Here is a 22,021-nt window from a genome sequence, read left to right as displayed (position 1 = left end):
GTGGGGAACCTTATCGAACGCCTTGCTGAAATCCATATATACCACATCAACCAGTTTACTCTCATCTACCTGTTTCGTCACCTTCTCAAAGAACTTGTTGTATCGCTTTAAGTTCCTTCACTGAAATCAACTAACTTGGTATATGTCAAGACTTCAAGTTCCCTTGATCTGTCTGATATAATTCAATGTAGCACTGGAACAGGTCCTTCAGCCCAACATGAAGATTCCTAATCCTTGTTTAGACCCGCTACTTCTTGCCCATACACCATTTCTATCTCTGTATTTCAATTCCCATTCATGTGCCTATCAAGGTACACCTTAAATATTGCTCATGTGCCTGCTTCCGCCACCTCCACTGGCAGTCCGTTCCAGGCATCAACCACCATCTGTGTGAAAGGTTTCTCTGCACTTCTCTCCTAAACTTTCCCCATCTCGACTTGTACCTGTGCCATCTTGTAGTTGACCATTCCACCCTGGGGAAAAGCCTCTGACTACCCACCTTATCTTTGCCTCTCATAATTTTGTAAACCTCTATCAGGTTGCTCCTCAGACTTCACCTTTCCAGTGAAAAGGATCCGAGCTTATTCGATCTCCCCTTGAACTTAAAACCCTCCAGACTATGCAACATCCTGGTAAAACCTTTTTTGCACCCTCTCTAAAGCACCTATATTCTTCTGTTAGTATGGCAACCAGAACTGCATGCAGTATTCCAAATGTGGCCTAACTAAAGTTTTGTACAGCTTAATTAAAAAAAAAGTCAAATAGCATATTTATCCATGAATAAACATGTTACTTATTTGATTGTGTTTTATTTCTTTTAGAATGCTCATCTGTACAATAGTTTAGTTTGGCTTGAAATATTTGAAAATTCTGGAAGGGGTCAATTAAGTATCTTAATTTCTGTTGCTAAATGTATTAGAGCCTTAAAAATGCTATTTCCATTGTGTTTAAGGGAAATGACCAAAACATTGGCTTGCTGCAACAATCAGGAGAGCTAATTTTTCCCAAACATCATCTTTTCCAAGATGAGTTATTGCCATATAGCCCTCTAATGGCTTGGATTAAAAACAACAGCCCTGCTATTTTTACTGATTTATCAAAGGTATGTTTATTGGCTATTAGAAAAACGGTTTGAAAGATGTATGCACTGGGAATCATTTTTTGATAGTGTTGATGCATGATTGTTCAATTTAGTTCCCTGATGTTTTTGACTTCCTTAATGGAGACGTTAACTTCTTCTCTGAACAAGTTGGTTTGAAAAATAGGTTAATAATTTTATTTAAAAATTAGGCTGGTTTGGCAATCTGCTTTTGGAGGTGAGGAACACAACATCAGTAAGTAAGGACTGTAAGATCAAATCCTATCTGTCCAATGAAGGGTGATATATTGGCTCTGAAGGATGACTGGAGTCAGCAGCCATTGAAAGGAAGCAGAAAGTGAAGTAAAGAAACGATCATTCAAAGAAAAATCCAGAGCAAGATGAAAATAAGAACGAGCAGATCTGGTTTAAAATGAAATTTCCTATGAGGAACATGAGCAAGAGCAGACATGGCACTAGATTAGAGGTAGACAACAGAGCATAAAATTTCCATAGAAAATAACAGTGATATTGGAGGAGATTATAAGGCCCAGAAGCCATTGAAGGAATGGACTTCGACTTTCTTTTGGTATCATAGAATCCCTACAGTGCAGATAGAGGCCTTTTGACTCATCAAGTCTACACCAACCCTCCAGAGAGCACCCCACCCAGACCCACCCTATACCTGTAACCCCACATTTACCATGGCTAGCCCACTAGCCTGCATATACCTGGAAACTACAGGGCAATTTAGAATGGCCATTCCACCTGATCTGCACATCTTTGGACTTTTGGAGGAAACTGAACACCCGATGGAAACTCACGCAGATTTGGGAGAACATGCAAACACCACACAGTCACACAAGGTGGAATCGAGCTCAGGTCCCTGGCACTATGAGACAGTGGTTCTAAACACTGAGCCACAGTGTTGCCGATCTGGAATCCAGATAGCTAAAAAGAATATCTGAGAGACAAACAGGACATTGAAGTACACTCAGAAGTTTAGTAACTGTGTGTGTAAATTATGTCTTGTTTTATATATTATTAATTTACAGTCAATACTTATAAACTTTAGACACATGAAATATATTAAAATGATGAAGAAAAGCCATGTAAAAATCAAAATGTTAATTCTATTTTTTTCTCCACATACACCACCAGACTTGCTGAGTTTCTCCAACATTCCCTGTGTGTGCATTATTTAACTTAGACACAAGGGAAAATATGTAAAGCACCATCAAATTACATTGAAATTACTAATGATAAATGTCAAATATTTCTTTCTCCCTAATTCTGTTGCATTTTTCAGGTGTATTCAGGAAGCATTAGAAAACTTTATGAAAAACAAACCAAAGAATTCTTTGATCTGGTGAAGTTTAAATTAACTGGAACAAAAGAAGGCATGAGATTCAGTAAGTATGAGTATCAAACTACAAAACAGGAAACTCATTTTTGTGTAGCTGTGGGGTAAATCACACAAAAAGTACTTTACTTATGATTAACCTAGGTTTCAAAATTCAATTGTGATTCTGAGCTGCAAATATAGCTTGTATCTGTAAAGCCATTTCTGTGAAGTTGACACTTCCTTGTAATTGTTCCTTGTAGTAAACCTCTCGGGTCATCCACAGGCCAGGTGTTATTGTTTGTAAATTACTGTTTCCAGGCCGTGATTGCATTTCTCTTTTTTCCTTTATTAACAGTAGTTTTGGTTATGAAGAAAATTGTGATTCGTTATCTTCAGAAATTTTTGGTAGATACATGTTACACACAAGAATTAGTTTGCTATGGATTTTACTCTGGGTCTGGAGGTATATTGATAAAGGTATCGTTCTGAAAAGATGAAGAAATTCTAAAATGGGACAAGTCTATCTTTGATACAGTGGAGAAATGATTCATCTTAGCCTTCCCCTAAGGTCACCACCATCATATTTGCCAGCCTGTCCACATGATATGAAGAACCAGATGCAGGGACTCAGAGGCATTCACCACCTGTGAAACAACTTTTAAAAAAACGGTGGGCTGTATTTTTCACTTCCGAGTGCTCACAGCTTGAGTTGGAAAATTTCCCGGACTTCTGCTTCTGTCTTGGTGTAAAAATGCCCAAAATGGTGTAACTTTTATCGAGGTAATTGGGGACAGGAGTTCAGGTAAGTGATGAAGTCAGACCAGCCGGTCCCAGATGAAGATTGAAGGTGGTTTCAAGGGCCTGTAAGTGCTGAGGCTAGCTGTTTAAAAAGCCTGCCTTAGCTCTCTTTGGCTTTAATAATCTGCCCTGTTAAAGCTTGCACCCTCTAACTTTCACCACCAACCCCCCACAAACATTCCCCACATCCATACATGTCCAACCCATATTTCCCTCAACCCGTTCCCTATGCCCATACATGCCAGCGTATACAAACTCATGTTTGATGGTGAAATCTCCATGCCCACGTATGTCAACTCATACCAACCATACCTCCTCATCACTCACTGCCATGGCCCCTTGTCACCTCTAATGGAAAATTTCCTTACTATCCACTATGGGCAGACCTGGGAACAATGATGACACAAAATACAGTTCTAAATACCTATCACAGACTATACTGTATAAAAAGAACTTCCATTCATTCAAGGCCATTCAATACACTAAATCCCCTCAAGTCCTTAATTGATTATTAAAACAAACTTTTGTATTAATGATCCCATACCAAACATCTGATTCTTTAATTATCTCTTTGAGCTGTCAGTTAGACTTGGAATTTACAGAACGTCTCCTATTATGATGACAGATTGGAGAAATCACTGAAGATCTAATAATGCCATAATGATAGCACTCAAGGTTATGTCAACAACCATCTATCGAACTGCTATTGTACCTACCTCCAAGGCTCATGTCCTACCACTCTAACTGTTGCCTGCTTAGCATCTTCACTCAGTCGCTGTCATGCACCCCGATCATGATACCACTAATCCTGCATGTCCTGTATGCTACCTAATCGCTCACTCAGGAGACTTCCCCACCTGAACCAAAATTGTGCTGCGCTGTGCCACGCACTTTCATTTCACTTAATACCCCTCTTGCTCTCACTCCAGGAAGAAAATAGCCCCTAGTAGCGCAGAAAGTTTCAAGATGGGTGGTGGGCTGTGTGACATTAAATTCCTCACCTCTTATGTACATAGCATCCTGCCTGTGACCATTCCGCAGTTGAATGGTTGACTGCTTCCAAGCCCCTGAATTCATATTAGCCCTTAACGTACTGTGTTGATATGCCCTGAGCAAAGGCTAAGGCCTACCTACTAACAACCATACAAGGTTCCTTACTTTATGTGTGTGCTAAATGGCAAGCAAGACAGAAGTAAGATGAATCTTGTCTCTCTAGGTAAGCGGGTGGCAAGCAACGCAAAGGATGGAGGCTGTGATCATCCAGATAGGCTCAGATGAGCAAAAGCCGGAGAGGTTCAGCCTGATGCAGTCCATTAGCTGAGTCAATGCCCTGAGTGCAATGTCCTTACTGCAACATTACAGTGATAGTTGTCAGCCCAGTTTGGAAGTGCAGAAGCATCCTGTACGTGGGTCAGAGATGTGCCATGAGGCTTCTTAGAGGATGACAGTATCCATGGTTATTGGTTGTTTGTGACCAGAATCCATTGAGTATGCTCTGAGATGTAGCAGCCTAGTGTCCAACATGGAGGTCCTTGGGAGAAAGCAGTGAACTCATAATCTCAGGTACTCCCTCTGGTTTCCATGTCGAGTTTTCTCAATGTCTAGCTTATTTGATGAGTTTGTTGAAATAGAAATCTGAATATTCATGAGGTGAGTTTGATTATCAGCAAGGCATCTAACAAGCAATAATCTTGTTAATTGGGAACACATCACTGCCAATGAGAAACTTGCCATGGCAGTTGTGAAAAGCACAAATGATAGACAAAGATTATCTTGATGTCATTAACTGGATGTTTCAGAATTCCTATCTAATTCAGCCACAAGTTCTGTCAAAGCCCTTGTTATGAAGACTCCTACAATTTCCACCAAATATCTTGATTTCATGTTGATCATCTGTTACGTTTGTTGATAGTACTACCATATTAAATGGAATAGATTTAGAACAGATCTAGCAACTTAAACCTTATTCTACACAGCATTAACAATATGCAATAGACAGAGATAAGCAATCCCACAATCACCAGTTGAAATCAAGGCTCCTGTTCTGCCATATCCAGTCTATGGTGGTGGTCTATACAAAAATAGCAAGGGAAGGAATATTTGCAGAGGGCTGTTGAGACTGAGTCATTAGAAATATCTAAGGCTGAGATAGACAGATTTCTAATCAGTAAGGGAATCAAGGGTTCTCGGAATAAAGATTATCAGATCATCCATGATCTCATTGAATGGCAGAGCAGTCATGATGGGCTGCATGGCCAATTTCTGCTTCTACATTTTATAGCCTTACATAGTGAAGCATAGTGATGTATCAGGAGAGAGTGATGAATGCTCATGTGATGGCAACAGTGTCTTGGGCGAGGGGACTATTGGAAAGCAACAAGGAGAATGAGCATAGTGATCAGTTAATAGAGATGAACACTGGGACTACAGCAAAGACATATGGTGGTAAGCAGGTGTGCACAGTTGTTCCTGTCTGGCAGCAGGCTTTAGAAGGAAATAGTTAAAGTGAAATCCTTGATTTTTATTTTAATTTTGTGTGCTATGATTTTCAGGAATTCAGGAAAGTTTTGAAAAGCTGACTGCTTCTACATCCAACCTACAGAAAACACTTTTCAGAAATTCTTTATATGAGCATTTAGGATCAGAAACTGACATTACAGATCGTGGAATGATGGACAAGGTGCAGCAACAATCTCTGTCCTTATTTCTTAATTTCATGTAATAATATGTTAGATTCAGTCTGTGAAGGTAACTTTAAAAAAATTATATCCTAATATAATGCATTGGTACAAAGAATGTTGGGAGGTCTAACTGTGGGTAGGTATTGTCCCTGCCTTTGAGTCATGAACTCCAGGTTATGCTACTTCTCTAGGAGATGATTGCCAGGGAAGGTGAATGCATAGAGTGGCCAAATAAGGTAATAATCAGTTGTGAATGTTTCTCACTATTGCAATGGCAAATAATACCATCAGGATTGAATCTTGGTAGCTCCATGATGGAAAAAAAAGGTTGGAGCTTCTACCATCACTTTCCATTGCTTCAGACTAAAACAAGTAATTTGTTGTAACAAATAATAAGTGCATATTGCCACAGAAACTCTGACTCCCTTAGTGTTTTGTAACATACACTGCACAGAGAATGTTGAAATGTCCCCTCTTTATTTTTAACATTGTAATAAGGTATTTGTGAAATAGCATTAATAATCAAATGATTGCTTCAATTTTTGCTGATAGCCCTAAACTTCTTGATATACTTATTAAAGATTGCAAAGTAATTTAAGAAATCCTAAGACAAAATTACTTACAAGTTATTGTGATGTGTTAGATCTTATATGCATGTTATGTCGACTAGTGGATCTCAGATAAATCAATGAGAATTTTATATTGTAACCCCAATATCATTCCCATCCTCCAAATTGGAAATTACTTCTTTGTGATTTTTGTTTACCCTTGGTTGTGCTGTTTAAATAATCACTATTTATCATTGGGATTAGAATTGCTTTTTTCCTTTGAATGAAGGAACAGTTGGTGGAAGAGGAACAAGAACAGTACCCTCAACAACAGGGATGAGCAGTAAGTGGGCTTGTTAGTAGACAGTAGGCAAAGCAACCTCTTAAAAAGCCAAAGCCTGCTCAGAGGAACCATGAACCAAGAGTCAGTTCCTGAACATTTTTAAGGAAGACTACATCAAGAGGTTGTGCTCCATCAAGCAGGCTGTTGATCCTCTATGCTGACTCTTGGAGTAGTCCTTGCTGCCTTCTGAACCAGGAGGCCATATTTTGCCCTTGAATGCCGAAATCGGGAACAAGCCTACATTACAGCACCTAATGATGACATTTGAAGATGTGGAAACACTTTACATTTATCTTTCTCTGATGAAATTTTATAGAGGTGAAGGGGCCCCAGCTACCAGGTGGAGAGCTGCAAGTGACATATATTGAGGTAACAATGTATAGACCTGGATGAATACAGCAGGCCAAACAGCGTCAGAGGAGCAGGAAAGCTGACATTTCGGGCTGAGACCATTCTTCAGAAATTTTTTCTGAAGAAGGGTCTAGGCCTGAAACGTCAGCTTTCCTGCTGCTGTGATGCTGCTTGGCTGCTGTGTTCATCCAGCTGTACACCTTGTCTCAGATTCCCAGCATCGACAGTTCATACTATCTCAGTGACATATATTGTCTTCTTTGGCTTGAAATTTGGCAGGCCTTCCCCAATCAGGTAACTGACATTCTCATGGCAGGCCTTCAGGAACAGGAACTAGGATGGAATATCCCACCTGCTAAGAGTACAGCTCAAAGAGAAGTGCTGAAACAGTAGGAACTGTGGAGATTATATATGCATCTGGAGAGAATAAGCATTCTGTGGTACAGGAAAAGGGCAAGAGACTGGGACTAGTTCAATTGATCTTACAAAGAGCTGGCACAGGTAGGATCAGCTGAAGGACCTCCTTTGAAGAAAAGGAATGTTTTTGGTGACGCTGCAGATCATCTATGCAGAATCCAAGATTGGTCTCCTTTTTTGAGGGTTTACATTGAGCGCTCAATGCCCCCTTTAGAGACATTACCTCCTTTGAGTTTCTTGTATTAATTCCTCAGTGTCTCAGTGGGAAATCTGGCGGTCTTCCCACTGATCTGCTTCTGTATTGTTGTACGTCCTCTTGTAGCCATATTCTCCACAGTTAGCTAAATCTTCATGATGATGAGCTCTGTAGCTCACTTTTAAGAGGGACAAGTTGTATTTAAAACATGTAGGGGAGATTCTAACCACACACACTCCTTGGCCCCTTTATTATCTCACAGACTATCAGCACTACTGGTCAAATTCAGTTGATGCATAATTCATTGGTTCAGATTTACTTTTATTTAATGAGGTCCCTTTGATCTGTTGATCAGGATTGGCTGTTTTAGAAAGCCCTAGTAGCTTTTTTTCTTAGTAATTTAAATATTTTTGCCCACATTTGTTTTGTATGACTACCAACCTGATCAGCTGTAATTTATAAATTTTTTTGCTTGCAGACTTTGAGTTAATCCATTAAAAGTCTGATTAGCCAGTCACCTGCTAGATTCATATTTCTATACACAGTGACATCACAGCTTATTTTCTAATACTCCCTTCACTCATTTTTTTTAAAAATTGTGGTAACTAATAACCTTATACCTGCTTTAGCAAAGAATATCTGCACAGCACTAACCTTTGAAATACTGACTTTAAATATCATCCTTCTTTTTGTGGCTTCATCTGCACTGATTAAGGCAAAGGATGAACAGGAGAAAGAATGGAGCATTTCTACATTTTGTACACAGGTATGGCTGAATCTCAGTGAAAAATCTAAGTTTTACCTTTCTAGCATATTCCTTCAGTGTTTTTTTAAATGCGTTCACCTTGGAATTAGTAACATACTTAACCCAATAATATATCAGGATACAGATAGAGTAGGTTACTTGAACAGGTGTGAGGAACTATGTGCTGATAAAAACAGAAATTGCCAAGGGCAAGAAAAGTAAAGTGACACAATTAGTGTACATAAAATCTGAAAAATCTTAAGAACAGCATCGACAGTATCTCGATCTTTTGACTCAGCTGAATATGCATTGCTTTAAGCAATGCAAGCTAAAACTAAAAGCGAAATAAGTCCATCATAGTAACTTTAGTCACCAGTTGATTGCTTTGTCAGTGATTGTGCCAATCTTATGGTACATATTTGCAACAGCTATCTTTGCAACAAATGACTCACTACCAAAGTTGGCTTTTTAACTTGCTAGGTGAATCAGTACAGTCACAATAGCCTAAATTGTTATGCACCGTAACAATTGCATGATTGACATCAATCTAACTTTGCCTACAGATGGAATATTTGAAAATATGTTTGGTAATATTTTGCCTGGTGTGGCAAATCAGGCTGTGCCTCTTTAACCATTGTCTTTGCAGGTCTTATTTCCTATTACAGTCTGTACATATACATCACACATCAATTTATCAATGCTCCTCTGTAGGCATCCAGCTTAAAATCATTTGCCAGGCCAAGATATGAACTTGTAATATTAAACTTGCTTTCAAAGATGGAGCTGATTGTTTTCATCTGTGGCTACAGGTATGTTTGATGTTAGCTACAGATGTGCAGTCGGGCACAGAGCACATACAAGGTTGCTTGATGCTTGACAGAGTAAATGTTGAAAAGATATTCTCACTTGAGGGAGAGTCTTGAACTAGGGGATATAGTTACAGAATAAGGGGACACTGACTTAAAACTGTGGTACAAAGGAACTTATTCTGCCAAAGGGTAGTGAATGTCTGAAATTTTCTACCACAGAGAACTGAGGCAGCTGGTTGGTTGAAAATACTCAGAGTAGGTAGGTAAATTTCTGAAATATCAGTGAGTTGGTGGCCATGCTGAGGTGGCATGAAAGAGGAGTTGAGACCTGGGGCAGATGAGCCATGATCTTGTTGAATAGTGGGGCAGGCTTGAGGGGCTGAATGACCTACTACCCCTCCTATTTTTAAAAGTATGCTATTTAATCTGTCACTTTATCTTCCAGTTTACATCCCATCTGTGCAGCTATCTAGTGAGCCATTGATCTGCATTGTATATTATAAGGAAGAGATGTTCATTGTAATTCTGAAAACAAAGGATGGAATTTAATTCAAGTTGTTGTTGCCCTGAGCTCTTTGGAGAAAACCTGCTGTATTAAGTGCCAGCCAGGTACTTCATAGGCAACAGCGGCTTTGTCCAGGAACAAGGAACCTGGGGAATTCAAAGCTTTGAATAGGTTTTATAAATTGGTTTTTGTTTGTACTATCAGGTATATATGAGCGAGTGCTACATAATGTTCTTAGACTCTTTCATCTTATGGCTCCTGAGGTGGATGGTTGGGTGAATGGTGAATGCTGAGTGAATGGCTGTGAAAATGACATAGAAAAATGAAGAATCATGCCGTGGAAGATAAGAGGGGGAATGGTGGAGGTGGACGGTGGCATGTGTTGTCATCAAAGCACCTTAGAGTTAGAAGGAAGCATGGAGCTGCATGGGAGAGAGACATGACATAGCATGATAGTACTACGTGGGTTGATGTGAAGGGTGGAGGGCCTAAAATCTTAAAAGCTACTGGGAAAATTCCCAGAGAAGCAAGTTTGCCTTCTAACCAGCCTACCTTGCTGCTCACCCAATCCTTCTGGGGTCTGTGAACTGATGTGATGTCAACCCACCACTTTGGAGTGAAAATTTAGTCCAGTGGAGCCCTTTAAACATATACAGGTCTGCAGAGTCAGATAATTTGCTACCTGCCCTCAAAAGCAAACGTCCAGTTGATAAGGTCAAATTAAAACTACTACTTTGTTTCTAAGGAAGTTTCTTTCTAGGTTAAAAATGACCGACATTTCTTCTGTTCTAATATGATTTAATTTAACAGAAAAAAGAATTGTATCACTTATGAAGTAGTGGGAGGTCTTGTGGCACAAAGGTAATTGCCCCTGTCTCCAAGCCAGAAGCCCTGGGTTCAGCTCAGTCCCTGATGGCCAATGTAGGTACCTTGATAACACGGCCAAATAACTTAAGCATCAACTTATAAAATTCTTTCAACATATGCCAACATATGAAAAAATGATGTGGAAGTGCCAGTTTTGGACTAGGGTGAATAAGGTCAAAAATCACACAACACCAGGTTATCATCCAACAGGTTTAGTTGAAGATACAAGCTTTCAAAGTCTTGCTCCTTCTTCAGGTGCCAGTGAAGAAGGAGTGAGATTCCAGAAGTGTGTGTATTCAAATAAACCTGTTGGACTGTAACCTGGTGTTGTGTGATTTTTGACAGGGTGCATAAAGAAAGGTTTGTGGGTTGCGATAATGATGCAGAGGAATTCAAGCCCGTCAATCATCTACAGAATGCAATGGCAAACCACTGTAGTATAGAAACATAGAAGGTAGGAGCACGAGGAGGCCATTCAGCTCTTCGAGCCTGCTTTGCCATTCTTCATGATCATGGCTGATCGTCCAACTCAAAAGCCTAATCTTGCTTTCTCCCCGTAACATTTGATCCCATTCATCCCAATCTAGATGCCTCTTGAACACATTCACTGTTTTGGCATCAACTACTTCTTATGGTAATGAATTCTACAGGCTCATCACTCTTTGGGTGAAGAAATGTTTCCTTATCTCCGTCCTAAATCGTCAACCCTGAATCCTCACACTGTGACCCCTGGTTCTGGACACACACACCATCGGGAACATCCTTCTTGCATCTACCCTGTTCCATCCTCTTAGAATTTTATAAGTCTCTATGAGACCCCCCTCATTCAGCTGAACTGTAGCGAAAACAATCTCATTCTAGGCAATCTCTACTCATACTTCAGACCCGCTATCTCCGGAATCAGCGTGGTAAACCTTCACTGTACTGCCTCGAAAGCAAGAGCGTCCTTCCTGGGAAAAGGATACCAAAATTGCATGCATCTTGGCAAGTATAACCATGGGCAGCCATCGTTATCAATGCTGCCCTGAGACATGCCGTCCTGCTGTCCCGAAGATTTAACTTTGCAGCCATTATGATGTTACGAATGAGTAATTTAGGGTCCAGTTCTAATTTCTGCTAGACCAGTCAAGGAATTAAACTTCATAATTGGATAATTTGCATAATAGAAAATTACAATGAAGCTGGTGAGATGCTATCTTTAAAATAACTGGTTCACCAGTTTTATTTTGAAGGAAGCATGATTTTTAGTGTATGTTTAGTAGTTGGAAAGGTTTAAGGTCAGTTTTTGTAAAACTATCATTTGTCAACATTTAGTACAATTATTGCAAAAGCATTTTGCTTGATTGAGTTTATGTCATTACTGTTTTTTTTTGTCCCTCTCCCTTAAGATCATAGACCAGGTATTAGCCGAATTGGAACCCATATGTATTGCCGAAGAGGAATTTATCACCAAATTCTTTATGTTGACAGAAGACGCATGCAGTGAAGCACCACAGGTTTTGTAGTAATGTTCTAAATTGTTAAATTTTAACAATATATATCCTTGTTTTTGACTTCATTATTTTAAACCATGTAACACTTCTAGGATTTCACATGTTCTCAAAAAAAGTTTGAAATCAAATGCTATCACTATTATTTAGATTGCTCAATGAGTTAGCATTCTTCATTCTATTTTCCACTAATCAATGCTAAATTTTCATCATGTTAGAGGTAACCAATGTCTTTCTTGGTACTGAAAATTTTGGAGAAAGCAGTTAATTTGAAACAAAAACAGAAAATGCTGGAGAAACTTAGCAGGTCTGGCAACATCTGTGGAGAGCAAAGCAGAGTTAACATTTCAAGTCCATTGAGCTTTTGTCGGAACTGAAAGTAGCTGGGAAATTGTGGTATTTATGCTATTGATGAGGGGTTGGGTGCCAGCTAGGGGAGGAGCAAGTTGAATGGATGGAGACAGTGACCAGAAAGAGAAAAAAAGATGATGAAGGGATTACTGATAGTAAACTGGGAGAAAAGTGAATGCCAAAAGAGTGCTAACAAGAAGTGTAAATTGAGTAACAAAAATGGAAGAAGGCGTTCATGTTCTGAAATTGTTAAATTCAACATCAAGCCTTGAAGACTGTACCATACCTAGGCAGATGGTGAGGTGTTTGTTGTTTGTCCAGCTTGTGTGGATCTTTGCTGGCGCATGGCAGTAGGCCTGAGACAGAAACATTGGAGCAGGAACATGCTGGTGTGTTAAAGTGGCACCTTCCTTAAAGGCTTCTATTCCATTGTCCCAGTTTCTCCTTTTCCATCACTTCTGTCCTAATGATGCCTGCTTCAGCAGGGGGACCCCTGAAATGTCTAACCTTTTCCTGAAACCAAACATCACCTGCCGCGATGCTTGACTAGGCCCTTCACCATTTTTGATCCATTTCTCACACTTGTTCCCTCACCCTTTCCCTTCCCCTCCTGCAATGATGATTTGCAGCCCTTGTGCTTACTTTCAGCCTCTGCATCCAAAGGATCAAGAGTTGCTATTTCTACCATCTCCAGCAAGATACCAACACCATAAGCATGTTCCATCAGCATGAATATCAGCATTTTTCAGCTACTTTCAGTTCTAGTGAAGATTTACTGGACTCAACATTAATTCAGTTTTCTCTTCACAAATGCTGACAGGCCTCCTGATTTTCTTTGGCATTTTGTGTTTCTGTTTCAGATCTCCAGCATCCACTGTATTATTCTACAGTTAATCTAGAGAACAATGGTATCCAGGTATTGCGTTTCTTGATCAATAACTATGTGAAAGAGCTTCTGTATCACATTAATCAGCTCATAACTTTTTTGATAGATTCATCATAGACATTAGCTGAGCCATTCTTGAGGTTCAACCTCAAAATATTATATTCATTATATTCAATCTTTTTTTCCAGTTGTTGGGGAGTAAGTGTGATCTCGTTCATGTGGGTAACCAGGATTCAATGGAGAGAGTACAAACTTATCGGAGCGCTACAGAGTACGTAATAACTATTGGAATGTAATGTTTGGGCTTATCACTTCCACAATCACATATTGAACAATTGCGTTTCTACCTTTATGTTTTTTAGTATTTATTAAGCATTTAGAGAAGTGAGATCAGCGACACCAACCTATTAGTTATTCTCTGGATCTTATTAAAGAAAGTATATATATTAACCGTGTAATAATTTGATTACTCTTCTTAATATTTGATATTAATTGCCATGTTTTAAAGCAATGAATGGCAGTTGTTTGCAATTTATTTACTGTAGTGTCTCACAGGCCACCTGCACAAAAAAAATGCTTGCCTAATGTCAGTACTCTAAATTTGGAGTTACTCATATTTGTACATTGAACACAATTTTCATGTCCAAAAATTCTGTGATGCAATCTACACAAATAAGTTATTGGTATTATGTCAATATTTTACCCTTGCCTAATATTTGAAGCAATCATATTGATACCATCCTTCATCAAGTAGTGTTGATCGTGCTGTAAGGTAAGGATAGGCATTATGCCAATCGTTCTTCCATCCACATCAGTCCAGCAGGTCTGATTCCATGAACTCTGCATGTGAAGATAAATAGTTATCACAACCTCTAGCCACACCTCCTTTTAAGAAAGTCTGTTTATTTGTAAGCAAGTTGTTTGTCATCTTGGACTTTGATCTTGGAATAATGAACACTTTTAGCTTTGGCAGCATCCGACAAAACTTAAAATGATCCAGCATAATTTGGCAATGAAAGCTTAGTCCAGCAGCCTGCCGTATCTATTCTAGTCTCTGTCCTTTGATCTTAAGGGAACCAAATTAAAAGTATGGTCAGTGAGAGAATGGGTAATGGCTATATCGAGAGCATAGTACCAAATCCAGAAATGAGGATGGCCTTGAGCATGTCAATAGTTGCAGAACTGTCATAATGAATAGATGCCTGAAGGCTAGACAGTTGAGATTTTGATGCAGAAGTAAGTGAAGTATAGAACAATTTTTATCAGGAGTGGTGCATAATGAAATAGAGTCGGGAAGGGAAGGGGAAGGTCATTGTTACCCGAAAAGGAGGACTGAAAACTTTTAACCAGATATTCCTTGGGTGACAGACAAAAGTCAAGGAACTGACTCAGACTTCAACTAAACAAATCCAACTTCATTTTAATTCCTTAAGTAACAATACTTAATATTAAACATACATTCATTGCCACATTTAGTTCTTATTTCATCTAACTTATTGTCAGTTTTAAGTCACTTCACTTTACCTTAGCTTTTCTTAATCCACATTTAACCCTAACTCTAACTGTATGAGTTTGGCTTGAATCAAATATTACCTTGATTTGAGTGAACTGGCTAACTTTGATCTCCATGCACGTTTTGCTTCATGGTTCTTTGTTCTCCTTGAAAGTAACTTCAGGGCACGTGCTTTTCCAATTAGTCTCAAAGGCTTCTTCTCCTCTCTCTTAGAAAAATTAATAGGAATGTTTTAGAGAGATATGGGCCAAAAGCAGGCAAGTGAGACTAGTTTAGGTCAGGGAACTGTATCTGCAGGGCCAGTTCCCACGCTGTATGACTCTATAACTCTATAACTCACTGATATATGCCCTCTGCACAGCTTGACTTCTCATCCTTAGTGATTTCACCCTCCGGTTCAACCCATCGTACTCTTTCCTCTTGTTAGTTTACTGTTGTCTTATTCTTCCCTCTTTGTTCTTTGTTCACTTATCTGAAAATGTGCACCTTTGCTTTGGCACTCAGCCTGATGTGATCAAAGACTGATCAAATTGTTTTATCCTAGCCAATGGAATTTACTGGTAATCAACTCCCTGTAAACAGCTCCATGTAGGGTAGTAGTGGCCCAGTATGTCTAGAGACCACCATTATACTTGCCTTATTTGGTCAACACAGGAAACTACAGATCATAGCTCATAGAACAGATTGGCAGCAATTTAACTGAGGTCAAAGTTTAAACTAGCTTGACCAAAGTTCCTAGCATGCTTGATTGTAGCTCTTAACCAGCTCCATAACCATTTCTGCAGCTGGTCACCTGACCACATCATGCTTAAACTTACTGTGCATCATTGCTTCAATGTCATGGCCTTGATAGAGACTTGACTGAGAAATTATAACATCTAACTCTGAATGTACCCCCACCATCTAGCTATACCTACCTTCTGCATAGATGAGATGGTCCTAGCCCCAACTCATGGCTTCTTTGGTAGAGGCAAGTTTGGGTTTCCAGTGCAGAGGCAGGTTTATGCCTGGTGCAAGATCCTGCAGCATCAACAGCGATTGCATAGGAGAGTTTGGCATGAAGCATAATTGTAATGACAGTAGAGTCAAGTTTGGGCCAATGCAGCGCCAGTGGCATCTGTGTTGGTGAGGTCCACTGAGGACTCATAATGGCAAGGGCATCGGCAGAGGTGAGATGGCACCAAAGAGTTGCAACTTTTGTTCCAGCAGCAGCAACATGGCAAATAGGACCCATGCCTGGCCACCAGACCTACGATCCATGGTGGAGCACTCAACAAAAAGGACTATAAAGTTGAGCACTTTTGCTTTTTTTTGTCTTTATATTCTGTTTTGGTTTTTCTGTATGTTTTAAGATGGTATCAGAGTATGGTGACACTATACAACACTTTTCACTGTATTCTGTAACAAAATACGTATGACAATAAGTAAAGCAACTCAAAGAAGTCACTTATCCTGCCAAGTTTATGGAGATCTGGCTGTTATTACCACGTAGCCTTCTGAACCACCTCTAACATTTTTTCCTCCTTTGAACATCTCGTCTTGGTGCACTTCTTTTGCCCTTATTTAAAATCATCAGTCTCTATACAATGAGAGGCTGGATAGGCTGGGACCTTTTTCCACTGGAGCTTGGGAGGTTGAGGGATAACTTATAGAGGTTCATAAAATCTTGAGGGTCATAGATAAGCTGAATAACCAAGGTCTTTTCCCTAGAGTAGGGGGAGTTCAAAATCAGGGGTCATACTTTTAAGCTAAGAGGAGAAAGAGCTATAAGGGACCCAAGAGGCAATGTTTTCACACAAAGAGTGATTCATGTGTGAAATAAACTACCATCTGAAGTGGTAGATGCAGATACATTTGCAAGACATTTGGACAGGTACGTTAAAAGGAATGGTTTAGAGAGATATGGGTTAAGGGCAGGCAAGTGGGACTAGTTTAGCTCGGGGAACCTGTATCTGCAGGGCCAGTTCCCATGCTGTATGACTCCATAACTCACTGATATACTATTATGCCCTCTGCACAGCTTGACTTCTCATCCTTAGTGATTTCACCCTCCGGTTCAACCCATCGTACTCTTTCCTCTGTTAGTTTACTGTTGTCTTAATCTTCCTCCATGTGAACTCCTGAACCCATTTTTGACAGCCACCCTCTTGAAATTGCTACCTCTTGCAATCTCACACTTCTCACCCTTTTAATCATTACATCATCTCTAATCAATTCCTTATATTACTCTTTACTGACTTGCCCTTTCCTTACCCAACTCTAATTTCTTTGGTGCCATCCCTGAAAAAAGTTATTCTATGATTCACTTACAACTGTGCTAAAATCCCAGTTATCCAGCCTTTGGACATCATTCATTCTAACATTTCTGCATTGTTACATTTCCTGATCTCAATGTTCGATACTGTATTCTTCACCAAGACCACTATTCACATTCACAGCAATCATCTTCTATTGAAACTTTCATTGCTGCTCCCTTAAGACCAAGGGACAGAGACTGAAATGGATATGCTGGACCATTAGTTTAACCACTTATTGCCAAATCTTTCTGGACTATATTAAGCTCTATTGGATGCTAACAGAACGAAAAATGTTAACTATTCCAGGATTATCCTAGAATGCAAAGATAATCATTGCTTTTTGTTGTACATTGTTTTATTCACTCATGGGATTAGATGTTGTTAGCAATGCCAGTGTGACTTGCCCATCCATGATTGTCCCTGAATTGAATGGCTTGCTAGGTGATTTCAGAGGCAATTAAGAGTCAGCCGTATTGCCATCATTCTGGAGTCACATATAGACCAGACCAGGTAAGGACAGAGATTTCTTTCCTAAAAGGACGTTAGTAAATTGGATGGATGTTTGCAGTAATTGATAATGGTTACATGAATGTCATTTGACTAGCTTTCTAATTCCAGAATTTTATTGGGTATGGAGAGGAGACTTGGATGAACTGTAATTAAAATATATATTGCCAACATCAAATAAATTCCAAAGAGTTAAGGAACATATACCTGCCATTTGAATTGAGACCTCAAAGGGCATGTTTATGGTGACAAAGGAAGATGTGGCTTTGCTAGATTGCCTCTTCATTGACTGCAACATTGAACCATTGCTGCAGTTGGGTCAGCAATTTCCCACTGCAGCCTGTAATCAAGTTAAGATTGTAAATCTTCATGTAATCAGCGGTGCCACTGATCAAAGGACTTGGTCCATTAATATTTTTAGAAATGGAAAATAAGGCATGTCTACAGTTTATTTCCAAACCAAACTGCTGCTACTTGCAAGTGAGGAGGTCTGTTTGGCAATCCTGCTTTGAAAGCGTGCTCAGACTCTTTAATTGGATGGCAGACCCCTGACCAAATGGGTTATAGTGGGTGGGTGGAGTTCCCTTTGAAAATCCCAATGAGTGGCTGTTTCCATCCAGGTGGGGTTTGGGACCCTGTCATGGATCTAGCAAACGTTTCTGGAGGGAAAGTCTATCAGCTGGTCTTCTCTCTCACGTCATGCTCTACCAAGCTCATTTGTTCATCGACCACACTTCCTACTCCTTCAAATTTTATTTCATCCAAGTTACTGATTATCTTTTATTCCTTCTTGTTCCCTGTATTACTTGATATTGTTCAATATTCGCTCTTTTCAGGTACTATTCCTTTCTCATTTAAATGTGTCATTACATTCTTCTCACAAAAACCAACCCTTATCACACCTTACAATTCTTGACCTTTTTTATTCCTCTCAAAAGATCTGAAATATTTTGTCACCTCCCACTTATGCTCCCATCTTACCCAGAGCTCTATGTTTGAATTCATTCAATCAGGTTCCTGCCTTGCCACAGACCTGGCTCTCATCAAAGTCACAAATGGTATCCCATGTCCTCGCAGCAAAGATAACCTCATCCTCCTTTCCCACAAACTGCAGCCTTTGACAGATGTAACCACACCTTCTTTAATATCATTCAGGTTCAAAATCAGTGATACACTCACCTGGTTTCATTCTTCTTTAACTGTAGCAGGATTTTCACCTGCACCGGATGCTCGTCCTGGTCCTGTACCATTATCCCTGGTGTTCCCCATGGATTGATCTATGGCCGCCTGGGTTTCTCATCTGCAAATTGCTTTGACATTCACTGGCTTTATCATCAATGAATCTCCTGCCATCAACACCCTTGAGGCTATCATTGACCAGAAACTCAACTGGACTTGCCACGTAAACATAGTGGGTACAAGAGTAGGTCAGAGGCTAGGAAAACTACGGCAAGTAACTCATCTCTAATTCCATAAAGCCTGCCCCCCTATTCCAAGGCACAAGTCTGAAGTATGATTGAATACTCCTGACTTGCCTGGATGTGTGTAGCTCCAACAACACTCAAGAAGTTTGACCCCATCCAGGACAAAGCAGCCCACTTGATTAGCAGCACATCCACAAGCATCCATTCCTACCAGCACTCATGCACCGTGGCAGCCGTGTGCACTATCCACAAGATGTACTGCAGAAATTTACCAAAGATCCTTAGACAGCACCTTCCAAACCCACATCCACTTACATCTAGATGGACAAGGGCTGTTGATACATGAGAACACTATAACCTACAAGTTCCCCTTCAAGCCACTCATCATCCTGACTTGGAAATGTATCACCATTCCTTTAGGATCACTGGGTCAAAATCCTGGAATTTCCTTCCTAACAGCATAATGGGTCAACCCACAGTATGTGAACTACAGTAGTCAAGAATGCAGCTCACCACCACCGTCTCAAGGGCAACTAAGGATGGGCAATTAATGTTAGCCAGCTAGTGATGTCCACGCCCACATGAATTTAAAAAAACCCAGTCTAGAGAGCTGAACAAATAATCTTGACTGAGGGAGTACTACATTGTCCAAGATGCTGTCTTTTGAAAGTAACACAAAAATCCCATTATTTCTACTATTCAAGCTGGCCTAATGGCAACCATGTAACCATTGTGTATTGTTGTAAAATGTCAATCTGTTTCGTTTGCATCCATTACAGAAGGAAATCTGCCATCCTTATTTGGCCTGGCCTACATGTGACTTGAGATCCACAGCAGTCTGGTTCATTCTTAACTGCTCTCTGGACCATTTAGGATGGGCAATAATGCCTAACCAGTGATGCTGACATCCCATGAAGAAACTCGGAAAAAGAATAACAGAATTCTCCATTCACTGTGGTCAACATTTGTCTTCTATCCAAGACCACCACCAAATCAGATTATCTGATCTTTTATCCCTATTGTTGATTTTATCTCTGTTGTTGAAGAAACACTTTAGTTGCTTCATTTCCTTGTTTTACACTTCCAAATGCATCATTGCATTTGAAGCATTTTGGAAAGCCTTGAGTTTGCGAAAGACACTACATAAGTGCAAATTCTTCATGTATTCAGAATAATAAAGATTTTCATGTTTTGAAATGTTGCAATTGCTCTTGATTTCTGAATTTTATGAATATGTAATTCATGGAGCCTGAATACCTAAAGATCATTTTTTTATATTTTTGGTAAGCTTTCAATATATTAATTATTTTTATCCTTCACTCTGATGGTAGATACGTTTCCTGATCAAAATATCTACGCTGCAGCCTTTGCTAATTTTGTTTTCTATTAGGCAGGAAGATCCCAGTGTAAGCACTAAAAAGAAAATTATGAGTGAAATTTTCAGTACTCTTGAACAAGACCTAAAGGGGTTTGTAAACCTGTGTGACAAGATCAACCCTTCCAACACCCTGCATTTGCTGGTAGTAGTGAGCCAGCATGCACTGATAACTCAAGATTGTGACCGTTCTTCCTTTCTCAAATCTACACTTGGCAACATTCTGGTGCACATTAAACGCAACTTTGACAAATGCATTGTAAGTCATTAATATTTTGTTCTTTGCTTTTGTGTATATGTATGTATAATGAGTGGTCTAAAACTGGTAAATAGCTCAAAAAGATGCTATGTATCTGGCTGTTCTGACACTTTTCCACATTCTACCTATAAGTGATATAGTTCAAATATATTATACTCCGTCATAATGCTTTAGTTCTGATAAGTGCAGTGAATTCCATTTTTAGTGTGAGGCTAATTCTACAGGAACTGTAACAAGGTATGTATCAGCTGACTAGTTATTTGGAGGTCATGACTTTCAGCCTATTTCTAGGCTAATCTGAAAATATGAGCAAGGAGCAAGAGATGCCCACTCTGCCCTTTGAGACTTCTTAGTCATTTAATAAGACCAAGCCTGATCAGATTTTAACCTCAATTCTACATTCCTGCAAGTCCCCGATAATTCTTCATCCCCTTTTAACTTTTGTTGATGGGTTGGAGAGAGGTGCCAGGATGGCAATTGTTCCTTGTGGTGCAATGATAATGTCCTTAGCTCTGGGCCAGAAGGTCTGGGTTTAAGTCCTATCTTACATTGTGATGGAGGTGTGAGTTAACAGATTCAAATAGGTTGATTTAAAAGAAAACATTTTTATCAGAGGAACAGTCTGCCACTGCAAATGATAAGTCCTTAATCTCTGAGTATTTTGATCACTCTATATACTTATGCAAATAAAATTTTAATGGACTGTGGTTTTTTTTGTGTTTTGATAAGGCTGCTGCTATTGAAGTGTCTGGACAGAATCAAGTGTTTACTTGGGCATTTCTGAGACAGTAGATTGCCTCACTAATATTACAGTGAGGATGTCAAAGTTGAGCCTTCAGTTACCTTTAATATGACCAGAAATCCAGCGCCACAGTTATACTGCATCACCTTGAAGGTGTCTGCAAAATTGTGGTTTCTACAGGAAGCAGTCCATCATCACTTACAATTTTCAACAGGTTAACCTCTCCCAATTTTGCTGTGCGGTAGCATCAAGTGACCGGAATGATATTACCAAAATAATGGATCCTGCACTCAATCTCATTTTCAGTGTCTCATCTTAAAGCAATGAAGAAGGCTTGCACTTTCTATCAATAGTAAGGCGTGTTCCAGTGATTCCTCCTCTCAACCAGCCACATGAGAACTAATCTTTGAGATTGCTTTCTTTAAATGACAGTGGCCTGTATCCTCCTCCATGCACTAACTGCCGTCCCACTTTCAGCCAAAATACACACTTGC

General features: G+C 39.6%; 1 protein-coding gene across 2 annotated transcripts in view; it reads left to right on the top strand.

Moving 5' to 3' along the window:
* Window positions 1-22,021, top strand: part of LOC125458627 (exocyst complex component 1-like) — an 87,528-nt gene that overhangs the window by 48,259 nt on the left and 17,248 nt on the right. For both annotated transcript variants that reach the window (XM_048544044.2, XM_048544045.2), the window contains exons 8-14: window positions 953-1,102; window positions 2,388-2,490; window positions 5,774-5,901; window positions 8,473-8,523; window positions 12,072-12,179; window positions 13,599-13,681; window positions 20,542-20,785. In XM_048544044.2, coding sequence (XP_048400001.1) covers window positions 953-1,102; window positions 2,388-2,490; window positions 5,774-5,901; window positions 8,473-8,523; window positions 12,072-12,179; window positions 13,599-13,681; window positions 20,542-20,785 — 867 coding nt within the window. The remainder of the gene's footprint in view (window positions 1-952; window positions 1,103-2,387; window positions 2,491-5,773; window positions 5,902-8,472; window positions 8,524-12,071; window positions 12,180-13,598; window positions 13,682-20,541; window positions 20,786-22,021) is intronic.

This window comes from Stegostoma tigrinum, chromosome 15 (assembly GCF_030684315.1).
Source record: "Stegostoma tigrinum isolate sSteTig4 chromosome 15, sSteTig4.hap1, whole genome shotgun sequence".
Lineage (NCBI taxonomy): Eukaryota > Metazoa > Chordata > Chondrichthyes > Orectolobiformes > Stegostomatidae > Stegostoma > Stegostoma tigrinum.
Note: the sequence above shows the minus strand (reverse complement) of the source record. Positions and strands in the feature narration are given on the sequence as shown.